General features: G+C 47.2%; 1 protein-coding gene across 1 annotated transcript in view; it reads left to right on the forward strand.

Annotated features, from left to right (window-relative positions):
* Positions 1–21,163, forward strand: part of Kiaa1549l (KIAA1549 like) — a 267,271-nt gene extending 246,108 nt beyond the window's left edge. The window contains exons 17-21 of the mRNA XM_038331879.2: positions 379–729; positions 9,724–9,821; positions 11,380–11,528; positions 13,160–13,311; positions 19,118–21,163. Coding sequence (XP_038187807.1) covers positions 379–729; positions 9,724–9,821; positions 11,380–11,528; positions 13,160–13,311; positions 19,118–19,399 — 1,032 coding nt within the window. The 3' untranslated portion in view covers positions 19,400–21,163. The remainder of the gene's footprint in view (positions 1–378; positions 730–9,723; positions 9,822–11,379; positions 11,529–13,159; positions 13,312–19,117) is intronic.
* Positions 21,164–21,727: the final 564 nt, after the last annotated feature.

Raw genomic sequence — 21,727 nt, forward strand, 5'->3', positions numbered from 1 at the left:
GACCAAGGCTCAGTTAGAGTGATTTACCATCCTTTGGGGTATAGACTACAGAATGCTCCAGATTCTTATACCCAACGGCATCTAGATTTTGAGAATGCCATTAATTTAATCAGTGAAAGCCACTTCTCATTATTATGCTAATTAGCAAGTCTGCGGGGCTGGCCGTAGCCCTGGACACCTGTAGACTACAATGACAGTCGGAGCCGTCTTTCCTGTGTAACCCTAGCTGGCTGCTCCTGCCGTGGGAATTCCTAGATAGAGCACATTGGATATGGCCTAAGTTAGCACAGACTCATTATCTCATCAGTCCCAGGGCATATTTTAGGATCCAAGAAAGAGTTTCATTAACAAATCGCTGGGCTTTCTTTGATCCCACAGACTGAGCCCGAGATCATAGAGGAAACCAATGTCGACAGAGTCCATGAGCCCCGGGGCTACGGCAGGGCGCGGCAGGTGAAGGGCCACTCGGAGACCTCCACGCTGAGCTCACAGCCTTCCATCGATGAAGTCCGGCAACAGATGCACATGCTTCTGGAGGAGGCCTTCAGCCTGGCATCCGCCGGCCACGCGGGCCAAAGCCGGCACCCGGAGGCCTACGGCTCTACGCAGCACCTGCCATACTCAGAGGTGGTGACCAGCGCTCCAGGAACCATGACGCGACCCAGGGCTGGAGTGCAGTGGGTGCCCACCTACCGCCCAGAAATGTACCAATACAGTCTGCCCCGGCCGGTAAGTCACACCTCCTGCCTGCCTACCATCTTTGGGTTTGCTCCCCCCAACTGCAATACAACAGGGGACCCAAAGCAAGGATTAGCCACCAGCTATGCTGGACTCTATTCTAATAGTTCATTCGTGACTCACAGCCAAACCTTGTTCTTGTGGGACAGGTCCCCGAGGAGCCTTGTGTGAAACCTTAACCCATTTTAGAGGCATTTCCATTTCTGCTATCACTCCTGAAAGGGTTGACCCCGTTCTCCTCTCACTGGTGGTTTTCTCCACTTTCAGACATGAAACCCAATTTAAATGTCAAAAGGCATCAAAGAGCCCTGTATGAAAAGCCTGTGCATCCCGGTGGCTAAGGACATAGGCTGTGAGCAAGGCGGCTTGACTATGAATCCTATCGTGACCACGTCCTGGCTTTCCAACTTGAGGGAGTTGTTTTACGTTTCTTCTGGCAAAAATAAATAAATATGAACAATAACCTACTGCCTAGGAAGCAGAAAGTCCCTCTCTAAGTACATAAGAGTTCATTATTATGTGCTGCGCTGGTCTGGGTGTTACTTGTACCTTATGCAGTCTGTACAATGAACCTCTGAGACAAGTGAAGGACAGTTTTATTCCTAGTTTATAGAAGAGGGTGTCCAGTCCTCCGGACTCTTAAGGTATAAACATTTGTGAGATGCTGTGTGGATGCTAGGAATGTAACCCTGGCCTTCCAAAAGAGCATGCTCTTAACCTCTGAGTCATCTCTCCAACCCCCAACACTCAGTATATTAGCCATTTTAAAGCAACAGTTTGGTGATATTCACATATTCATATCTTGTGCGACTGTCTCTAGGACTCTTCATCTTGCCAACATGATACTCTATACTCATTAAAAGATGACTCCCTTCTCTCCCCTGCCCTGGAAAACACCGCGGACCTCTGTCTGTAAAATTGGCTACTTTATGTACTTCATACATAATATTTGTCTTTATATAATTGGTATATTTTCACTTAGCATAGCTGTCATGTTTAATCCATGTAGCATGCATCCAAAGACCTTTCCTAAATGTTAAAGCTGAGTAGTACTAAAATGTACGTACCACGTGGTATCTGTTTGTCTGCCAATGTGTACGGACTTGCGTTGTCTTCACCTTTGGGCCACAGTCAGTTGTGCTGATACTCACACGGGTACAAATATCTCCTCTGGTTCTTGCTTTCATTCTGTTGGCCATCTATCTACCACTAGTAAGGGTTCTGGATCACATGAAATTTTATTTTGTGCTGGCACTGTTTTCCACTATGGTTGTACCATTTATCATTCTGTCCAACAATTAATTTCTTTTCGGGGGAGGGGGATTGTTTATTTGTTTTGTGTTTGTTTTTTGAGACAGGGTTTCTCTGTAACTTTGGAGCCTGTCCTGGAACTAGTTCTTGTAGACCAGTCTGACCTTAAACTCACAGAGATCCACCTGCCTCTGCCTCCCACGTGCTGGGATTAAAGGGGTGTACCACCACCGCCTGGCTCTAACATGAATTTCTGATTTCTTCACATCTCACCAATGTTTGTTAATTTTGGTTCTCTTGATAGTAGGCGCCCTAATGAGTTTGAGGTGGGTCTATTACAGCTTTGTCTGTACTTCTCTAAAGATTAGCGATGTTGAGCTCCTTTCTGTGGTTTTCCTAGCCTCTCATATGTCTTCTTAACATAATTTAAAAGATACAATATACGTTGGAGCAACGCCTAGGTCTAAAGCATCTAAACTTGTCATTGCCATCAGAAGACTTTAGAAGCTCTGCATTCCTAAAACATGTCAACAGCTCTAAAGCCACTCCAATCACATTCCCAAAGGCCTGGATCTGAATAGAAGGGAAAGTCTCTCTCAGATTTACATATTTACCATTATAAAATGCTTTCCCAGCAGGGTGTGGTGATGCACACCTTTAATCCCTGCACTTGGGAGGCAGAGGCAGGAGGATCTCTGTGAGTTCAAGGCCAGCCTGGTCTGCAGAGCTAGTTCCAGGACAGCCAGAGATACACAGAGAAACCGTGTCTTGTAAAAACAATGAATACATACATACACATATATACATGCATGCATGCATATATACACATACACACACATACATACACATACATACACATACATGCATATACATACATGCATGCATGCATACATACATACATAAAATGCTTTCCCACATCATCATCCATGTTACAGTTTCCAAGATCACAGTGTTCTGATAATGCACATTAAATTGGCCCCTGTCCCATTCGGGGAGGGAATTTCCTCCCCGAAAGCTACAAAATACCCCAGTCTAAACACATTTATACACCTCTCCTAGGGGGTTGCCCTCTGGGAAAGGCCACTCATATCCAGTGTCTATTACCACCAACTTCAGTCTCATTGACTCATAGTTTCCAGTCTCTGTATGAGGATCCCTAAACTTGACCCCTAGCCCAAAGTGGAATGGTGCTCTCAACCTGATGATCTCAGGGACCTGTTTTGAGAATCAGAGGTGCATACAGTGGTGGTGATAAGGGGTCTGTTAACTCCTGCTAAATGACTCATACAGTATTGGTGCCTAGCAAACACCCTAGACCTTGATAAGCAGCAGACTTCTTGGCATGGTGCCAAGCACATCAACTTATTTGACAGACTGTGCTCATTATTATCAAACTAGTTCTTGTGTTTTTGCTGGGCCTACTGACTATATCCCTGTCCGTTCTGAAACCACATCTCCTTCTCCTGCTCTGTCAAGCTTCTTTTAGGACATGCACTTGATGCCCCACCTCAGGGTCCCAAGGAAACATTGCTTTTGTTTGGTGACAAGTCTCAGGAGCCACTAGGTACCTCTGGCTGGAGGCTGATTCTAGGAACCCATGAGAGCTCTGGGTTTCAGAAAGAAAACCTTAGGTGACCGAGAAAGGTCTTCCATTCAGAGACAAGCGAGCTGTTGCCATAGCCCTTACACCTCAGTTCAATAAAGCTTTTTAAAAGCGTGTTGAGACGTGTGAACACTCAGGAATCTGTTTGTTGTAATTGGGAGCTGGCAATTATGCTGAACAGGATACATGGATCAGAAAATGGGGGTGCTTCATAGGGGAAAGGTCTGAGGTATAACCCTACCTCAGGGCAAACCATCAAACCAGAACATACTAAAGAACATCCACTCATCAACAAGGTTTCCTTCTCCACCAAGTGCACAGGAGACTCTTGTCTCCAGGAAAGGAGAAAATAGCCAACAATACCCAGTGGAGATGATGCTGCTGAACCCAAGGTCTTGCAGAGGTCCCTGTGCTATGATAATGTGAAAATCAGCAGAAAAGGCAGCAAGATAACTATGACTACTTTTTGTCTTAAGAAAAGAAAGAAAGTGCTCCAAACTCTGCTGGAGGGATAATTGGGAGCTTGTGTTTTTAATGTGCCAGGACCAGCCTCGTGGGATTTACATCATGGGAAAGGTTACTTCTGGCATCTTGGGACTTCTACTGAGCAGTTTATGAAGTTTTGCTCATCTTTTACCTCTTGAATCTACAAAGAAATTGAATTTGACACCTAATGACCAATCCAATTTTGTTAGCAGCCATAATGGGTCTATGCCAAATAGAGTGAAGATAACCTACAACTTCCCAGCTGGCAAGAGTGTAAGGATTCTTAAAAAGGCGTTAGGCTCGAAACATCTTCCCCACTGGACTCTAGAGAAGAACCAACGGTACTGCTAATAAGGACACTTGCTGTCTATTAGTTCCCGTTGTTGGCTGCATACTGATGTAAGTGCTATGTAGATCTATCCTAATCTGTCAACCCTCCTGTCATATTGCTGTCACTAGCCCTAGTACTCAGTTAGAAAACAGATTTGGAAAAATGAAAAAACTTATCTAAGTTTCTCACAGTCACCCTTGATGTCTACAGGGAACAGGTTCAAGACCCCTCAAAAAGCAGCAAAACCCCTCAGTACTCAATTCCCTCAGAGGCCTTGTTTGCATATGTCACCTACTCATGTGCCCCTATGTCGTCCCGAGGTTATTTAGAATGGCAGGCATGACATAACCTGACAGTATGTGAATAGCTGTCATCTATATTGTTTGGGGAATAATTAATAAGAAAACTCTGTATGTGCTCAGTGTAGACTCTGTTTTCTTTTTGAGTACATTCTATCTTCAGTTATTTGAATCCCCAACTGTGGAATACATAGATCCAGGGGCCAACTGAATGGCTCTTGATGGCAGAAGTGGGTTAGAACCTATCACTGTCTGACACTGACGCTAACGTAACATCCCCTGACTAATGTGAAGTATAGAGATGTCCTCTCAGCTCTAATGGAAATGCAAATATCTATACCGTTGGAAGTCATAAGGAAGACGACTCAGTTTTGGGGAGCCTTTTCTATTCCTCTTATTGGCCTAGTAAGGGAGGCATCTCTATGGGGGTGAAGTTGGGGTTTGACAAGTCTGTGTTCTTCCTTCCCCCTTCCAAACAGAAGAGTCATCCCCCAAACCTTTAATAATAAACCATGCCAACAGATCAGGCATGTTTATGGTCACCACAGTGCCTGAACTCACAATCTATCACATTGCTTCTATTTCTCCAAATAACATTTGAATCTGTCTTGCTCTTCCACCTGGCCCGGTGGGTGAGTAATTGCAGGTGATGAGCCTGTCACTGTTGACATGCATTGCGCAGCTCTCGGGATTCTTGAAGGCAGGCCATTGTGCCTTACTGGCCTGACTGGGTGAGCAGAAGGCTGTTCATTGCCATTCCCTGAAAAATGCCCCTGAAAACTAGAGCTCTTGGTATCTGACAAAAGCATGCTCCACTAAACTTAGGAAAGTCACTAGTCACTGGATCTATGGGAAGGTTGTTACATAGGAAAAAAGAGAGAAATTCAGAGAATGCCTAGCCCTTCCCCCCACTGTATTAGTTATGGCCACACCACTATGACAAAATATGTCTGAGTAAATGACCTAAAGAAAGAAAACTGGATCTAGCTCATGGCTTCAGAGGGTTTGGCCCATGTTTTGAGGGGAAAAAAGAGGACTAGGGATAAGATATACCCAAGGACCCACTCCCAGCACCCTACTTCCTTCAGCTGAACCCTGTTATGGAATAGTCTTTTTGTACACTGTGAAGATGGATTGTCTCGTTGGTTTAATAAAGAGCTAATGGCCAATAGCTACACAGGAAGAGGTTAGATGGGACTTGTGGACAGAGAGAAAGAGAACATGGGGATGAAAAGGGTGGAGTCATGAGGAGATGTAGAGAGAAGCAAGGTGAACATGCTGTACTGAAAAAACATACCACCACATGGTAGAGTGCAGATAAGAAATACGGGTTAATTTACCATGTAAGAGCTAATTAGTAAAAATCCTAAGCTATTGGCCAAGCGTTTATAATTAATAATAAATCTCTATGTGTTTATTTGGGAGCTGGCTGGCAGGAGAGAGAAATGCTGCCTACAAAGCCCTGCCTCCTAAATGTTTTATAACCTCACCCCAATTGGTGATCTCACCAGTTGTTGACTAATATGTACCACATGAGCCTACAAAGAAATGTCAATAATGAAACCATAATACTCACTGGGTGGTTTGGGGGGCTGTTATAGGAAAATCAGATTTGTTCCTCCATCATCAGCTCAGTCAGCTCAGGCTCCTGCTGGCTTCTGGGAACCAGCACGATGCAAAACTGTAGAGGGAGTTGGGGAGAAGGCTGCGGTTTCTGCTCCCATTTTTCCTAATGCCCTGCATGGCATCCCTGAAAATGTGTGCCCTACCATTTTCTCCTGGTGTTAATCTCTAAGAGGACATTGGTGCCTTTATCCACTGAGGAGAAATCCTTACCAGACCCCTCCCTCTTTTCCTCCCTTCCTTTGCTTGTTGTGTGGTAACTGTCTCGCCTTCCCTTTCCCCTTCTTCTTGTTCCCATCCTCCTGTTCTCATGCTTACTCTTACCCATGCCTGTCCCCCTCCCCGTCTCCAGAAGCTTCCTCACCTATCCCTACAGGACTGTTAAAGGCCTTGCATCTGGCTCCCTCATTCTCTGACTCCTCATCATGCATGGGGAGAGGAAGATTTCAGGTTCCTAAGCTTTCCTAGAGGTGCACACAAGTCTTATTTTTCAAATTACCCCCCATCTCGATGGGATTTAGATCCTCATCCCACAGGGTGAGACAGGAATGGACACAGAAAGGGAGCTGGGTTGCAAGAAGGGGGAGCTTAGAGCCTCTGGAGCTAACATAGAAGGAAATGCAGGATGATTCTCAGCTCATTCACACATGGCAATGGTCATCTCTGCTGCTAAGTTCCAAAGACATAGCCCAAGAGTGGGGGTCTGCTGTCCAGCATAGGTGCGCTTTATGGCGGAAAAAGCTTACTAATAAAGGTGACGTCCTCAATGCTCAACAAAAGTTCTGAACTTTTTATCAAATCTTCTAGTGGTTTACTCTTAGAGAAGCATAGAAAACTTATTCTTGGCGAGCAAACTGTGTTCAGTACAGAATAAGCCTTCCAAGAACCAGAGATAAAAATAGACATCTGGATCCTTTGCTGAATAGCATCAGAGGCCAGAAGAGACAGAGGGGTTGTGAACCCCTTTATTTTGTGAAAGGAGCCGTTCACTTGTTGAATTACTAAGAAATGAGAAGGTACAGCTGGGATGACATGCAGGACAATGGTTTTCAACCTGTCTGCAAAACTCAGAGTTCAGGGAGCTCCGCAGGAAACCATCATGAAATAAGGCAAGGGCCAAATTTACCAAGCCATTCTCTCCCCAGTTTCAATTGGGCACACTGCTTTCAAGGACTTGTTTCATGTCTGACAAAATAGTTTCATATATATGTGAAGATGGCTTGGTGGATGGGGCACTTGCTGCATAAGGTGGGAGACGCTGCATACCTGCCTACAAGGATAAAGTGGAGTGCGTGTAGGAAGATGCTCAGCATCTTTCTGCGCTTCTGCCCTTTAGCATCCAGATGCCAATGTCAGACCTGTCCATCCCCCGACTCTGCATCTCTTCTTTTTATATTTTCAACTTCCTTTTTTTAAAACTCATTTTTACTAAGTTCCTCAGCTCTGTTTCTAAGTTTCTTAATTCTCTCTTCATCAATTCTGAATGCATGCGTTATTTCAAGTTGTCGTTCGGAGTATGATATAGCATTCCTGATGGCACCCCAAATGGAGCAGTTAATACTTCTTTAAAAAATGTGTATTTATTTTAAAGTATGTGATATGTGCTATGTGAGAATGTGGGTTTTTGTACATGTGAGTGTCATTCCCACAGGACCAGAAAAAGGTGTTGGCGCTGAGGTTTTAGGCAGTTGTGAGCTGTCTGATGTGGCTGCTGGGAACTAAACTTGGGTCCTGTGGAAGAACAGTGTATGCTCCTAATCACTGATCCATCAGCCCTGGTCATTTATCTCTTCAAAAGCATTTCTTACGAGTTAATTTTTTTGTTTGTTTGTTTGTTTTATGTCTGGACAATTGAAGCCTGGAAGTCTTTAAAAGTCTGTGTCTGTGTCCTTGGTACTGACTCTCATTCTTCCCTCTGGTATGTTCCATAAGCTCTTGTTAGTAGTATAGCTCCTAACTAATTTTTAATTGTACTAATCCTCTGAGCCCACTTTAGATATACCCCACTCTGAAGAGAATTTCCAGGTGTTTCCTTGGAACCTCACCAGCCACCCTCTGAGGAGAGGCCAGGCTTGCCGGGCACGTGCACACCTCAACCACACCCCCTATGCTGAAGCCTGATCTCACAGTCGGCACGGGCTGCCCAGCTTGTCTTCTTTTGCATTTGCTTCCTGCTCTCTGTTTCCACCTCTGGTGTCAGCTCACAGTTTTGTTTTAGTTTTGCTGAAATGCAAGGGAGGAAGGGGTACCAGAGTTGTCCTTAGAAATTTCCCTACACCTCACAGTTTTCCTGGAATATTAAAAATGTGTGCTTTCTCTGAGGCCTCACTGCTATTCCATGGGGTAGCCCCGACAGGGGTGCTGTGTGCTGTAAGGCTAGCTGGGGGCGGGGACCTCTTCAGCTCTGTGGAGTCCCCTTGCTGCAGCATGTGCTGATGCTTTGGGGTTTAAAGGCTGCCATCCTGTTCTTTGAGAATCCGACAGGCAAGCGCACAAGCCCAAAAAGACTCGCTGAGCTTTGTCTACGCCAAGGGCATCTCTAAATTTTTCTCTCGCTATAGTAGGCTTTGGCAGAGTAGTAGGCAGAGGCCTCTCTGATCCTGTCTTTCTTTTATCCCCTCGTATGTTGACTAAAGTCTTTGCTTGGGTTGCAAAGCCCGTGCACACACAGGGCCTTGCCTGTCTTCTCAGGACCCCCCTGAGCAAAGCATTGATGTGTCCACTTCAGAAGAGGACTCTGAAGTCCACAGAGGTCACCAGACTTACCTAGGAGTTTAAAGTCTGTTCATCAGCTTCTCCTGCCCCCAAATCCATTCCTTTTCCACATTAAACCAGGATTCCGCGACAAAGGAAACTGCCCCCAATGATTCATTCATTTTTTTCTTTGTGTCTGACATTATTGATCTTCTGCTATGCACTATTCCGGGTGTGATATTACTGACAACAAAACCTGGCCCTTAATGCCACAGATTACAGTCTAGCTGGCGGCAGATAATAAATAAGCAAGCAGCCATATAATTTAGCCAAAAAGCACTCATTTTCTTAGACAGAGAAAAGGGGAGTATGGGACAGGATGAATGGCATGAAGGAAGGAGCTATGGGCAGAACCAGGAGAAAATCCTACCAGGAAGAAGGAGCAGCGTTTGCCAGCGCCCCAGGGAGGAGGGTGTGTTCTAAGGCTACTGAAGGGTTCTGAGACTTCAGGGGGCCAAGCAAACCAGAGAGCCTCAGAGAGACGAGACTGGGGACTGCATTAAGGCAGATCTAGAGAAGGCGTGTGAGGAAGAACTGAGAGTCTGGCCCCTGGAATTGGGCCTCCTCCCTAAAGAAGCAGCTGTGTATGAGTGATACTGGCTTTAACAGCTCCCTCTAATTTGCTTTTCTCTCCACAGGCTTACAGGTTTTCCCAGCTTCCTGAAATGGTCATGGGCTCTCCCCCGCCACCGGTACCTCCCAGGACAGGCCCTGTGGCTGTGGCTTCCCTCAGGCGGTAACGCATTCCGTTCTTGACTTTGTTTGAGACTTTTGGGAAAGATTTGATTCCCCGGACTGTCTAGTCCTTTGGACAGTTGTCCTGGGAAGCTCTCTCCATTCCCTGCCCCCAGTTTAAGGTGTATTCCCTGTGGCCGGGCACAGGAGTATCATGAGGGAAGTGGAGACCCCAGCATGTCTTTCTAAACAGAAAGCCCCTGCGACCCCACAATCAAAAATCGCCCCAGGTCAATTGCCCTGTACCTTGATTGCCCATTTCCTGACATGGAAATGAGAAGCATGGCTGCCTCATCCTGTGCTCACAACCCAGAGCCCCCTTGTTACTTATAGGGCAGTGTCTCAGGGGCCAGGGATAGCCCGTCTGGGCTACCCACTCCCAAACTTGACTTTTCAGAGAGGCAGAACTCATGCATCTCAGCATGAGTTAGTTGTTAACCAGGCTCTTCGTGCTAACACAGCCAGCCCAGGTCCTTAAGAAAGTGGGACAGGAGACAGGAAAACCAGGAGCTCTGGGGAAGGCTGGGGATAACCCTGGGGAATGCGTGGGTCACTGCTCCGGCGCTGCTCCACAGCCTCCCTCAACATACTTGTCTGTGGGCCACAGGCTTAGCTTTGTAAAGATGCTTAAAAACATGAAAGTGAGTTTCCCTAGAGAAGACAGTGTTTCCAGTTCTGATGGTTCAACATCCAGCCGGCTTGACAACACCCCTTGAGGCCAGTGCTGTCCAGGACGGGGTGCTAAGAAGCTGACCAAGGGTCCATTGCCTAATCTGCCACACAGATCACCTTGCCCCTTGGGCCCCTGATGTAAACTCTCTAAGATTCCTCAGAAAGGCTCTCAGCAGAGTGTATAGGGAAAGATCCACAAGTTCCTGGAAAGGGTCACCTGAGGCAGAGCTTCGGGGCAGGGAAGGCAGGATGAGAAAGGGAGAGCCCACACTGACCACCACCCCACCCCACCTCCCACCCTGCATGTTGTCGGATCTTCCTAGCCTCTCTAAGGAAGTGCAGGGGGGTTCTGAGCTATTCCTGTGTGTACCCGCTCAGATCAGATCTTCGCGGCAGGTCTGCTGATAGCCGTCATCTGTCCATTTCTTCTGCCAATCCCCACCCCCCACTCTGCGCCATCTGCCATCCCCACCCACACGAGGCTGTCACTCGCCTTCATGGAGACCCATAGCATTAGACCAGGAATGCAGTTGAGAGGTAAAGTTGTCAGTCTCATTGGCTGCTGCTGATGTCATCTCCTCCTAGATCTACCCAACTGGGCCTTGTTGCTTTTACATGGAAATTAAATATTCTACCACCCAGAGCCATCCTTAGAGAGATAACCTCAAATGGAAAAACAAAACCAAACTGACCCCACTGCTGCAGGTCTGGGTGCCTCCCGCCATGCAGATGTCACCGCACCAGCAGTCCTGTTGCTATTGGTGGCAAATCTATCCCAGGACCTCAGGAGAATGGGGTCTTGATGACATCAGGCCACCTTGAAATGTAATATGACTTCTTGGTGCCTGAGGCATGCTCACGTTACACAGTCCCTCTGCCCTGCCCAGGTCCACCTCAGATATCGGCAGCAAGAACCGAATGGCGGAGTCCACAGGACCCGAGCCCGCCCAGTTGCATGACAGTGCCTCGTTTGCCCAGGTGTCCAGAGGACCCGTGTCGGTGACGCAGTTGGATCAGTCGGCTTTGAATTACTCAGGTGAGCCAGAGGAGAAAAACCCTGTTCCCTGTGCTGAGGCTTCCCCGGTCCACACAAACTGCCACTGTCGGGAACCAGAGCCACCATATGTCTGGGTCCTCTGACTTCGCTAGTAACGGTCAGAGGAGCTGCTGGTTCTTAAAAAAAAAAACAAAACAAAAAAAAAACGCTGAAACCACACAAAATGCCTAGTTATGCTAAAGTCAAAGTTTTGCTAATATCTTGTCATATTTCAGGTTTCTGTTTATTTTACCTTCACAGCATGACGTATATAGCCAGCCATCCTTCCCCAAGGTGGCCATGGTCCTCAGGTCATGGGGTTTAGACCTGTGTTGTGCTGTGTTCCTATTTAAAAGTATATGCTAATGCTATATACATTTTAAATGTGCATAAATCACTTACAACACATTCCTTTTTGGCTATTTCTTAACATTGTTTGAGGTATTTCTCCAGATGGCGCTATGAGCACAGGCTAGCCACTCATTTCCACCGCCTTGCGGGTGTCCTGTGACGTGACCTGCAACAGTCCATTTCTCTGGTAGATATAGGAGTCATTTCAAGTTTTGTATCAAACTGAAAATGACAAAAATGGAACTGGAGGTTTGCACACGCCCTCGTTTGTGTGTGGTCTGGTTGAATTTTTATTGTATTCATGGCATACCTTTATGGTTAAACCTGCCAGCACCTCTTGCCAACACTTACTAAACCATTTGTGGTTTCTAGGAATTCCTCTGGTGAAATCATTCCTTTTGATTCCATTTTTAAAAATCTTTAAAACCACATGCCCTTGTGGGAAGAAAGTACCTGTACCCAAGGTGCCCATCCTCTGGACAGATCAAGGCTGTTAGGTAGGATGAGGGAGAGGATGGGGTCTCTATATGAGGAGTTGGACCTTCAAAGCCGAGGAAGCTGGTCTGAGCCACAACTGATGATGTCTGCCATATTGACTAGGCAGGTGATGGGGGCTGGGGCTGCAGAACAAGGTTTCCTACTGCCTCCCCAATGACCTTTTCCCCTGCGTCCCCTAGCATGGACCAATGTCAGAGTCCTCCCTAGATTCCCAGCTTCCTGAGCTAGAGTCCATGCAGACTCAGTGGGAAGGGTGCCAGCTGGACTCTACTCCCTCTTTAGGACAGTGGGGAAATTGAGGCACCGCTAGCCCAGGAAGCTTCTCAAGATGTAGAAAAAGGTGGATGTGGTGCCCACCCCTACAAAGAGAACACAGCTTGGATCTTAGCCCCACTTGACCTCCATGCCAGATACCCTGAGTAGGGCACCACCTGCCTCCCTTGGCAGTCACAGGGGCCTTGGAAGAGATCCACTAAGGGGAGCCAGGTGCTTTCTACCTCAGCTGCCCTCTTCACTGATACATTACCTAGAGTTTCAGCCACTGCAGCAGGCGCTGCTCTAGATTGGATGGTGTCTGTGTTCCCAGGGCCTCCCTGCCCTTATGGAGGTGCTTCGATATTATAGCCAAGAACATGCACCTCACTCAGGCCTGATTCGCTGAGAATTCATGGCCAGCAGGCAGCCTGGTACTCTGTGAAATGGGGTTTATCTGGCTCTTGCGGGTAGGGGTCTGGATCCAGAGTCCAGCCTCTTCTGACCTCCCACCCACTTCCTCTGTGCAGGTAACACAGTGCCAGCGGTGTTTGCCATCCCGGCTGCCAACAGACCTGGCTTCACCGGCTACTTCATCCCAACACCTCCCTCCTCCTACAGGAGCCAGGCCTGGATGTCCTATGCAGGAGAGAATGAGCTCCCGAGCCAATGGGCTGATTCGGTGAGACCCTTGCTGTTGCTCTCATAAAGGTTCCCTTGCTGGGCACCTCTAGGGGAAAAGGAGGTAGAAAACAGAGACTGGGCTTTGGTTCTCTCAGGACCTCCCACCATGCCGGTGGCTGAAGTGAGCCATTTTGGTGATGGTGCGGTGAGGCATGTGACCTTTGATGGAGGAATCTGAGACTTGTTTCCTAGAATGCATTCTACCTCTTCCTGGCAGGGGTACCGTAACCAAATCAGTTTTATAGTAATAACCACCATCTGTTTAGTATTTTCTGTATGCCAGACCCGTTCAAGGGTTCCATTAAACTGCCTTATTTAATCTTCACGGTAAATTTGATCAAGCGAGTTTTATGACTACTCCCATTTCTCAGATAAGGCGCTGAGGCTTAGTCACGTGATACAAGGCTGAGGTTGAACGTCTAGATAAGAGCCAAGGCCAGAGTTAGAATTCCTACCAGTCTGACTCCAAAGTGTTTATCAAATTTATTTCTTTCAACTGTCACATTCTACAAGAGTTTATATCGAATGTCGGCAAATGAAGGGTCAGAAACCCTAAAACCACCATATGGCCGACCCAAAGACTTCCTGCTTGACTTCCACCCAAGCATTTGCTATCTCCCTTCATTCCTCATGGGTGTGTGACACAGATACGCCTGTCTTTGAATTTTCCAGGTGTGGCCATTAAAAAAAAAAAAAAAAGGAGCGCCACCTATGGTGTCTGTAGTAGACTGTGTGGTCCCTGAGTGAGCTCACCTGGTGTCAATGAGAAAGGCGGGTTAAGCTGAACCTGGCATTCCTGTATTCTTTAGTCACTTTCAGAGTTGGTCTCTGCCTTTGGAATAAATTCCTAGCATTGGAAAACACCTTGATGCAGGAGTCTTTCCATGCCTTTGTCCAAACCTCTAAGGTCACCCCATACCATGCAGTCTGTAGGGACCCGAGTTTCAACACCACCACCAGAGGGACAATCATACATATAAACTGTCCTGTTGTCCCAACGCTTACTTCTTTGGTTTCTAAAGCATAAAATGCATGCCACGCTGCATTTAAAGTATTCTGAAATGAGCGCTCCTTTCAAGTGGGCGTAGCTTGACAGAAACGTCTTCTGCGAGCGGCTCAGCGTCCTGACAGAGTCTCACCATTCTTTCTCAGGAGGCGTTCGGAGGCTGGGCTTTCACGGTTTGGGGATTCTGGCTTTTTGTTCAGTATCTACAAACTAGTAACCTCTGGGCTTGATAGAACGGCTTGATGTGGTTTTTCTTTGCATGAGCTTCCTCCCAGCTGGTACTTTATGCTGTCAGCAATCTCCACATCCTTACTTGTGCATTTCCTAATGTGCTGTCCTCTGCACCTGAAACATGCCTGAGCTCATTTAAATTGTTTGCTAAATTGGAGTAAGTAAACTCTGGGAGAGGAACTGGAGGATTCCCTGCTGTTAGGTCAGTGGGTCTAACCTGGGATGTAATACCATGCTGTTAGGTCAGCGGGTCTAACCTGGGATCTCATGGCATCTGTTTGGCTGGAAGGGGCTCATCTTTACCTTTCTTTTTTTGGTTTTGCTGTTTTGTTTTTTCCATTCTTTTTTGTTTGTTTTGTTTTTGAGGTCAGTTTTGCCGTTGTTCTGCTTGTTTAGTTTTGAGACAAGGTTTGGTTCCTAAGCCCAAACTAACTTGGAATTCACTATGTACTATAAAGTCAAAGCCAAAAAGTGAACTCCTGGCAAACCTTCTGCCTTAACGCCCCTAGTGCTGAGCCACCGTATCTGACTCTTTTTTTCTCAGCCCTCCTTCTGATTCCCAGACTGTTTTTGCATTGCTGCATTTCTAAACAATTGGCATCATTGAGTAGGACTGGTCCATTCAGAGCGTGTTTGACTCTGTAAGCCTTGAAATGTAGAAATAATGTATGCGTTTTTCAGAGGGGATGATATGCATGGTGCCCTGGTCAGGCTGCAAGCCTGCAGCTTGGATAGCTATGTGCTCTGCAGGAGTCAAAGGAAGTGTTTTCCAAACCGTTGGTCCTTGCCCTCAAGACGCTTCCCCGGGCTTTCAGCTTCATCCAGATACCCTTGGGTTGGGTTCACATCACCTTAGAGAAGAAGACGAAAGACCTCAGCAAATGCCAACCTCACCTTCCTGACAGGATGACAGAGTCATTCCAGAATCCTCCCCAACAGTGTGGAAAAGTTTGAGTTTCCCTGGCTCTTTTTAATGCTGCAGCCTCGTAGGTCTTTCTGGGAGCCCAGCTATCACTGTAGCTCAGCTGAGAAGTGTGCCCAGCACGGAGCAAGCTGTTCTGTACGGGGCTTCAGAGCAAGTGAGAGATAGTACAGGGAGCTCAGAAAGTCAATGAGAGAAAGACACCCCATTTGGGCTGATTAAAGAGATTGCATGTCCTCTATACTGATGTGAGCAAAACAAGACCCCCACCTTCACTTGGGTGCCTGACCTTCTTGGTCCCCCAAATCACCTAAACCCAGCATGCCACATTGATTTCACCCTTGGTGCTAGATGGAGAAGCTTCCAGGGGAGGCCTCAGGGTTTGCTTGCTATTTTCTCATTGTCATGACAAACTAGTCTGACAAGAAGTCAGTTAAGGAAAGAAAGGTCTGTCTTGGCTTCCGTTAAAGGAGACACAGTCCATAGTGTGTGACAACAGAAGCAGGAGGCCGCTGGTCATATTGCACCTGCGGTCAGGAAGCAGGGTGAACAAGAAGTGAGGCCATGCTTTAAGACCTCAAGGGTCACCTTCAGAGACCCACTCCATTCAGCAAGGCTCCACCTCTGAAAGATTCCAGAACCTTCCCATACATTACCACCAGCAGAGGATCAACTTCAAATACATGAGCCTGTGAGGGGAAGTTTACACTCCAAATCGCCACACAGACTGATCAGGAGCGTTGCTGTGATCGACTGGTGATGTCTGTCAAGGAGCAGGAGTGTCTGCAGCCCTGGACTCTGGCCAGCAAAGCATAATGGTGCTTGCCAAAGAGCCTGTTCCTTATCTTCCTCACTTCTAAATACTACTCTGAGACAACCCCTGAGTTACCTTCCCTTGCTGTTTCTAGCCACTAGCACCAAGATTTAATGTCACAAAGGGTTGTGTATTGACTCTTTCCACTCCGGTTCACACAGTTAGCTAAGTTTGAAGTGTAGTGGCTTCCGCCCCATACATTTGACACCTACTGAGTGTCCTTCACTGATTTCCAGACTGTGCCTAGAACTCCAGGCTCTGGGAGACTTCCTGCTCTCTGCTAGGCATAATTCTGGGATGGCAAAGCTGTGAGGTGATGGTGGGCAGAGTCCTGCCTTCTCAGAACTGCTGACCTGGGACAGGTTATGATGGCCCAGGAAGAATGCCTGTCAGTCTAGACAAACCTCATGGAAACATTTTGCAGGGACCATTGGCTGGTGGCAGGCTGGGAAGTATCCCTGGAAGAATGGAAATTTGAGCTGAGATCTGAAAGGCTTCCTGTATTCTGGCCCTGGTTCTTGGTCAGCTCCAGTCATGCGCATATTCTTAGCTCTTGTGGCTGGATAAGTGGGACAGTGCACCTCTGGGTTTCCTCTAAAGTACAGGGGAAACCGTCCAGCCCTTGTATGAAGAGACATGAGCAGCTTTTTGCCGCTTTATTTTATTGGCACGGTCTCCTGGTAAAATTTAAACTCCAGACTCAAACTTAAGGCATCGATGCAATAACTTCTGTCGAGTGAGCTTTCACGTCCTCACCTGAACTGCTGAGGTAGCCTCAGAGCTCACTTCTGCTGGATCCACCCCGAATGACCTTGCTGAAGCTGACTTCTCTGCTGACATCCAACAAGGGTTCCCAGCCCTTAATCTCAGACACTTACCTTCTCAAGAGGGACTACCAGAGCATCCAGCATCCTACCATGTACTCCCCTGTCCCAATGTCTGAATGTTTGTGTCCCTTTACCCGACTCACACGCTGAATTCCACAGTGTCATGGTGAGGTCTTGGGCAGGAGGCTGGTTTGTGAGGTTGAACACTGTGAATAGAATTATGTTCTTATAAAAGAAGCCCATGAGCTGCCCTGCTGCTCCTGTCATGTGGGTGACAGGAAAAGACAGCTGTGGAGAACCAGGAAGCAGCTTCTCAGCTGGAGTCCCCAGTCTTCAGGAGTATCAAAATAAATTTCCGTTCCTTATCAGCCCCTTGGTCAGTGATACCTGGTTTTACCAGGCTGAAGAGGTTAGGGCAGCTGCCCTGCTCCATTCTTCCCAGCTCCATCTTCCATTTCCCATCCTCCCCAGCTCCATCTTCCCCTTCCCATCCTTCCCAGCTCCATCCTCCCCAGCTCCATCTTCCCCAGCTCCATCCTCCCCAGCTCCATCTTCCCCAGCTCCATCCTCCCCAGCTCCATCCTTCCCAGTTCTATCCTTCCCAGCTCCATCTTCCCCTTCCCATCCTCCCCAGCTCCATCTTCCCCTTCCCATCCTTCCCAGCTCCATCCTCCCCAGCTCCATCCTCCCCAGCTCCATCCTCCCCAGCTCCATTCTCCCCAGCTCCATCTTCCCCAGCTCCATCCTCCTCTGCTCCATCCTCCCCAGCTCCATCCTCCTCTGCTCCATCCTCCCCTGATTCATCCTCCCCAGCAGGCCCAGATGAGCATGTCTTCGATAGGGAAGGAGGCCAGGTATAGTAGTGCATGTCTATAATCTCGGAATTCAGGATGCAGAGCTGGGAGGACCACCACAGTCACAAGACCAGCGTGATGTTCTGTGAGTTCCAGGCCCGCTATAGAAACTCAGCCTTTATTTCTCACAAGTATGTCCAAGACAGTAGGTGGATCCACTGAAGAAGCACATGCCCCATGGTCTAGCATTCAGTTGCTTTAGATGGGACAGCCTGGGGACACTGTCCCCTCCCAGCACACTGCTCTGCACCCCTGTGCCTTAGCTCTTATTTTTCCACCTGTCTGACCTGCCTATCTTACCTCCTACACCTGGAAGTGGACTCCCGACACATGTTCTCTGCCTGCCCCACAGTCCTGTGCCTGCATCCACAGCATTCCAGCCAGCATCCTGGGATATAAAGGTCTTTGTGGACCAAATAGCAGCCCATGTGTGTACTGTTTCTGTGGGCGAGATAGTCATAGATTCTAAACCTTTTGCTGTCTTTGTTCCTAGAGACTTCTGTATGTTTAAGTAGAGAATGATGCGTCTCCCACTTTTAATGAAAGGAGTTTTTTTTCAAGAATGTGATAGTGCACCTATATCCAAAACGCTATAGTTCACAAATTAATTAGTTCCCAGTGCTTGGAGCCAGGTACACCTATGCAGAGCATGTCTGGGCTTGGTGGCTGTGTTTCCTTAGATGGTGCACTCAGCTGCAGTGTCCTCCCCTATGAGGAGATCGTTGCTTGCAGAATTTGATGAGACACTGGGTGAAAATCATTAGGGCTCAATGGATGCCGGCTGCTGTTATTAGTAAAAAGCCCCTGAGTTCCCTTGCAACCATTCTGTTTACTCAGCTGTGCTTACCTTAAAAGGAAAGGCGGGGTCATTCAGCTGTGAGCTCAGGTGTATTCTTAAAGTTTTCAGCAAAGTTGAAGAACACCTATTTAATTCATGCAGCCAGCATGCTGAGTGCAAGACAGCTGTTTGCTAAAGAAACCGACTCCAGATGCCCTTGGGTTCACATCAGATAGGACGGTAGCAGTGATAGTGCAGGGTTTTACTTCTCTAAACCTCTTTCCTGGGACTGCACCACCTCTGCTTCCAGTATTGAGTACTTCCCCTCTCCTAACGTGAGTTCCTTCTCCTCTCTCCCAACCTCTTGTGCAGGTCCCTCTTCCTGGGTACATCGAGGCCTATCCCCGGTCGCGTTATCAACAGAGCTCACCCTCCAGGCTCCCTCGCCAGTATAGCCAACCAACCAATCTTCACCCAAGCCTAGAGCAGGCCCCTGTCCCCTCCACAGCTGCCTCACAGCAGAGCCTGACAGAAAATGAGCCCCCAGACACTCCGTTGACCAACATTTCCACTGCAGCCCTCGTGAAGGCCATCCGGGAGGAAGTGGCCAAGCTGGCCAAGAAGCAGACAGACATGTTTGAGTTCCAGGTCTAATGCCTCAACCCTGAGGGAATCTGCACTTGAAGACTGGGAGGCAACAAACAGGCTTTGGGTTTCTCTCCACTAATGTGTGGGGTCTCCAGACAATGCATGGGTCTTTCTCATCCTCAGATTCTAAAAACGTCAACAGTGAGGCTGCTGGGAAACAAAAAAAACTTGTGAACAACTGGATTCTGACTCCTGCAGCCAACTATGGGTCAGCAAGTCCCTAGCTGGGACCCTGCCTTTGATGTTCTGTTGGGCTGAATGTTTGAACTGTGGGTGGAATTTCCCGGAGGAGCCCTAGCCTGCAGGTTCCTGTCCAGTGTCCCATTTTAGTAAACCGCCAGAAGGGAGAGACTGCCTCTCTATCTTCAGCGGCTTCTGCATGTTCTCTTTCTGTGTTAAAGGCAACACAGGAGTGTGATTAACCACCATACTGTACTCTCTCATTGAGCCATGACCGTGACCGCTTTCAAAATCACCTCTAGTCTGTAAGGGAAATACTGACTCTCCAGCCAAGAAACTCGAGTCTCTTCGCTTTTAAAGGCTCATGTTCAAAGTCAAATGAATTGGATGGAAATCAGTTCCAGTGGCTGTGCCTATAAATAGTCCTTTCTGCCCCCCACAAAACACACACCTGCAAATTAAAGGCCGAGAGAGAGAGAGAGAGAGAGAGAGAGAGAGAGAGAGAGAGAGGATGAGCCAGAATGGTGGACTTGTGTGGACAGGCTGTTTAAAAGGTGCTGTCATTTTGGAAATAAAGTCTCCTGCAAATTGGGATCCAAATGAAAGGGAATCGGTGCTAAGAGGCTTGGGAGCCTGTGAAAGAGAAACAGTTATTTGTGGAGGTTTTTCTTTGTATTGAAGATGGCCTGAGAACCCAGCCATCCTGGGGAAATAATAGATACTGCAACTTTAACAAGATCTGTCTCCTCCATAGTGGAGTCTAGCACGTGCCGCTAGTGATACAAAGAAAACCATTATTGATTATGGTAGAGATGGGAAAGATGGATCCACGGTCACCCCACCCTGCAACCTCTGCTTCTAGAAATTTGTAAATGTAGAAAATCTGATTTGAAATGAAATGCAAAGCATCTTTTTAAAAGTCTGGAGTTCACCAGTTCTCCATGGTGGATGAACGCAGGAGGACGTTTGCTGAGATGACAGGATGCTACCTTGGGATGGTGCTGTCCCATGCTACTCTCCCTGGCATGACACATCAGCCTACAGAGTCCTGGGTGGAAACACTGCCTTGCAGCTCTGAGGTACACTGATGACTCCTCTGTGCAAATAAGACTGATTTGGGGTACCAGAGGAAAAGGAAACCCTGAGTTTCCTCCCCAATTTTGGGAGTTATGTATGGTGTCTGGGGGCTTATTTGGTATCTGTTGGAGAATATGGTCCTATCCTGCCTTCACCCATGACCCATCTTGCTTCAGCTGTACCTACACCCCTCTGAACCCATCTATCCGTTATCTCCATGAGTTTCTTTGGTCTTTACTGAAAGGAGATTGAGAGAAGAGTAAGATTGGAACTGATTAGACTGGGGGACTCAAACTGTCAAAGCACAGACTTTCCCAAGAAGCTCTTATTATTTCCCTCTGGCAAACTGTCCTTTCTGGAATGTTCCGAGATCTGTCATGGGATTCCCCAGACAAGTCTCTTGTGGGGGTGACATTAGGTAGTGTCCTTTTAGTATCCTGGTTGATCTTTCATAGTGTTAGTTTTTTGTTACTTAATACGAAATCAGCTATAAATAAAAATGTATTTTTGTAATTTCCGTGTGTATATATGGTATATTTCTACCAATGGCCAGTTGTAGTCTGAAACTGAAGTCAGCTTGCAGAACACTGTGGACAGTGCAGGATTTCACCGACATTGATTAATACAATGCCTAAACCTATCCAGACGGGCATTTGCTGCACTTGAATGAACAGAGAGCCAAAGAAACTCAGCCTTTTCATGCAGACTATGTAAGTCTTATACAGCCAGCCAGCTATATTGTTCCACTTTATCGATAATATCAATATTTCATCAGTGCAGTGGTGTCAACACAGTACTGTGTGGACTTGGTAAATGTTTGGAATATGAGAGAGAAGTTTCCAGACTACAGAATATGACTGCTTCAAAAGACAGTGTCTAAGCTCTGGGTTCCAGTAGCTTCCAGATCATGAATCTAGGGTTAGCCGTGGTGTGGTTCCATGTTGCCAGGGCAGTGGAACTACATCTCACTGGGGTCTTCACAGAACCCCATGGAATATTTAGTTCATGGGGACAATTAAAATATAGCATGATAAATCAAATACTATTAAACTAGATTCCATGGGTTCAAGAAGTCTG

Source organism: Arvicola amphibius, chromosome 5 (genome assembly GCF_903992535.2).
Source record: "Arvicola amphibius chromosome 5, mArvAmp1.2, whole genome shotgun sequence".
Lineage (NCBI taxonomy): Eukaryota > Metazoa > Chordata > Mammalia > Rodentia > Cricetidae > Arvicola > Arvicola amphibius.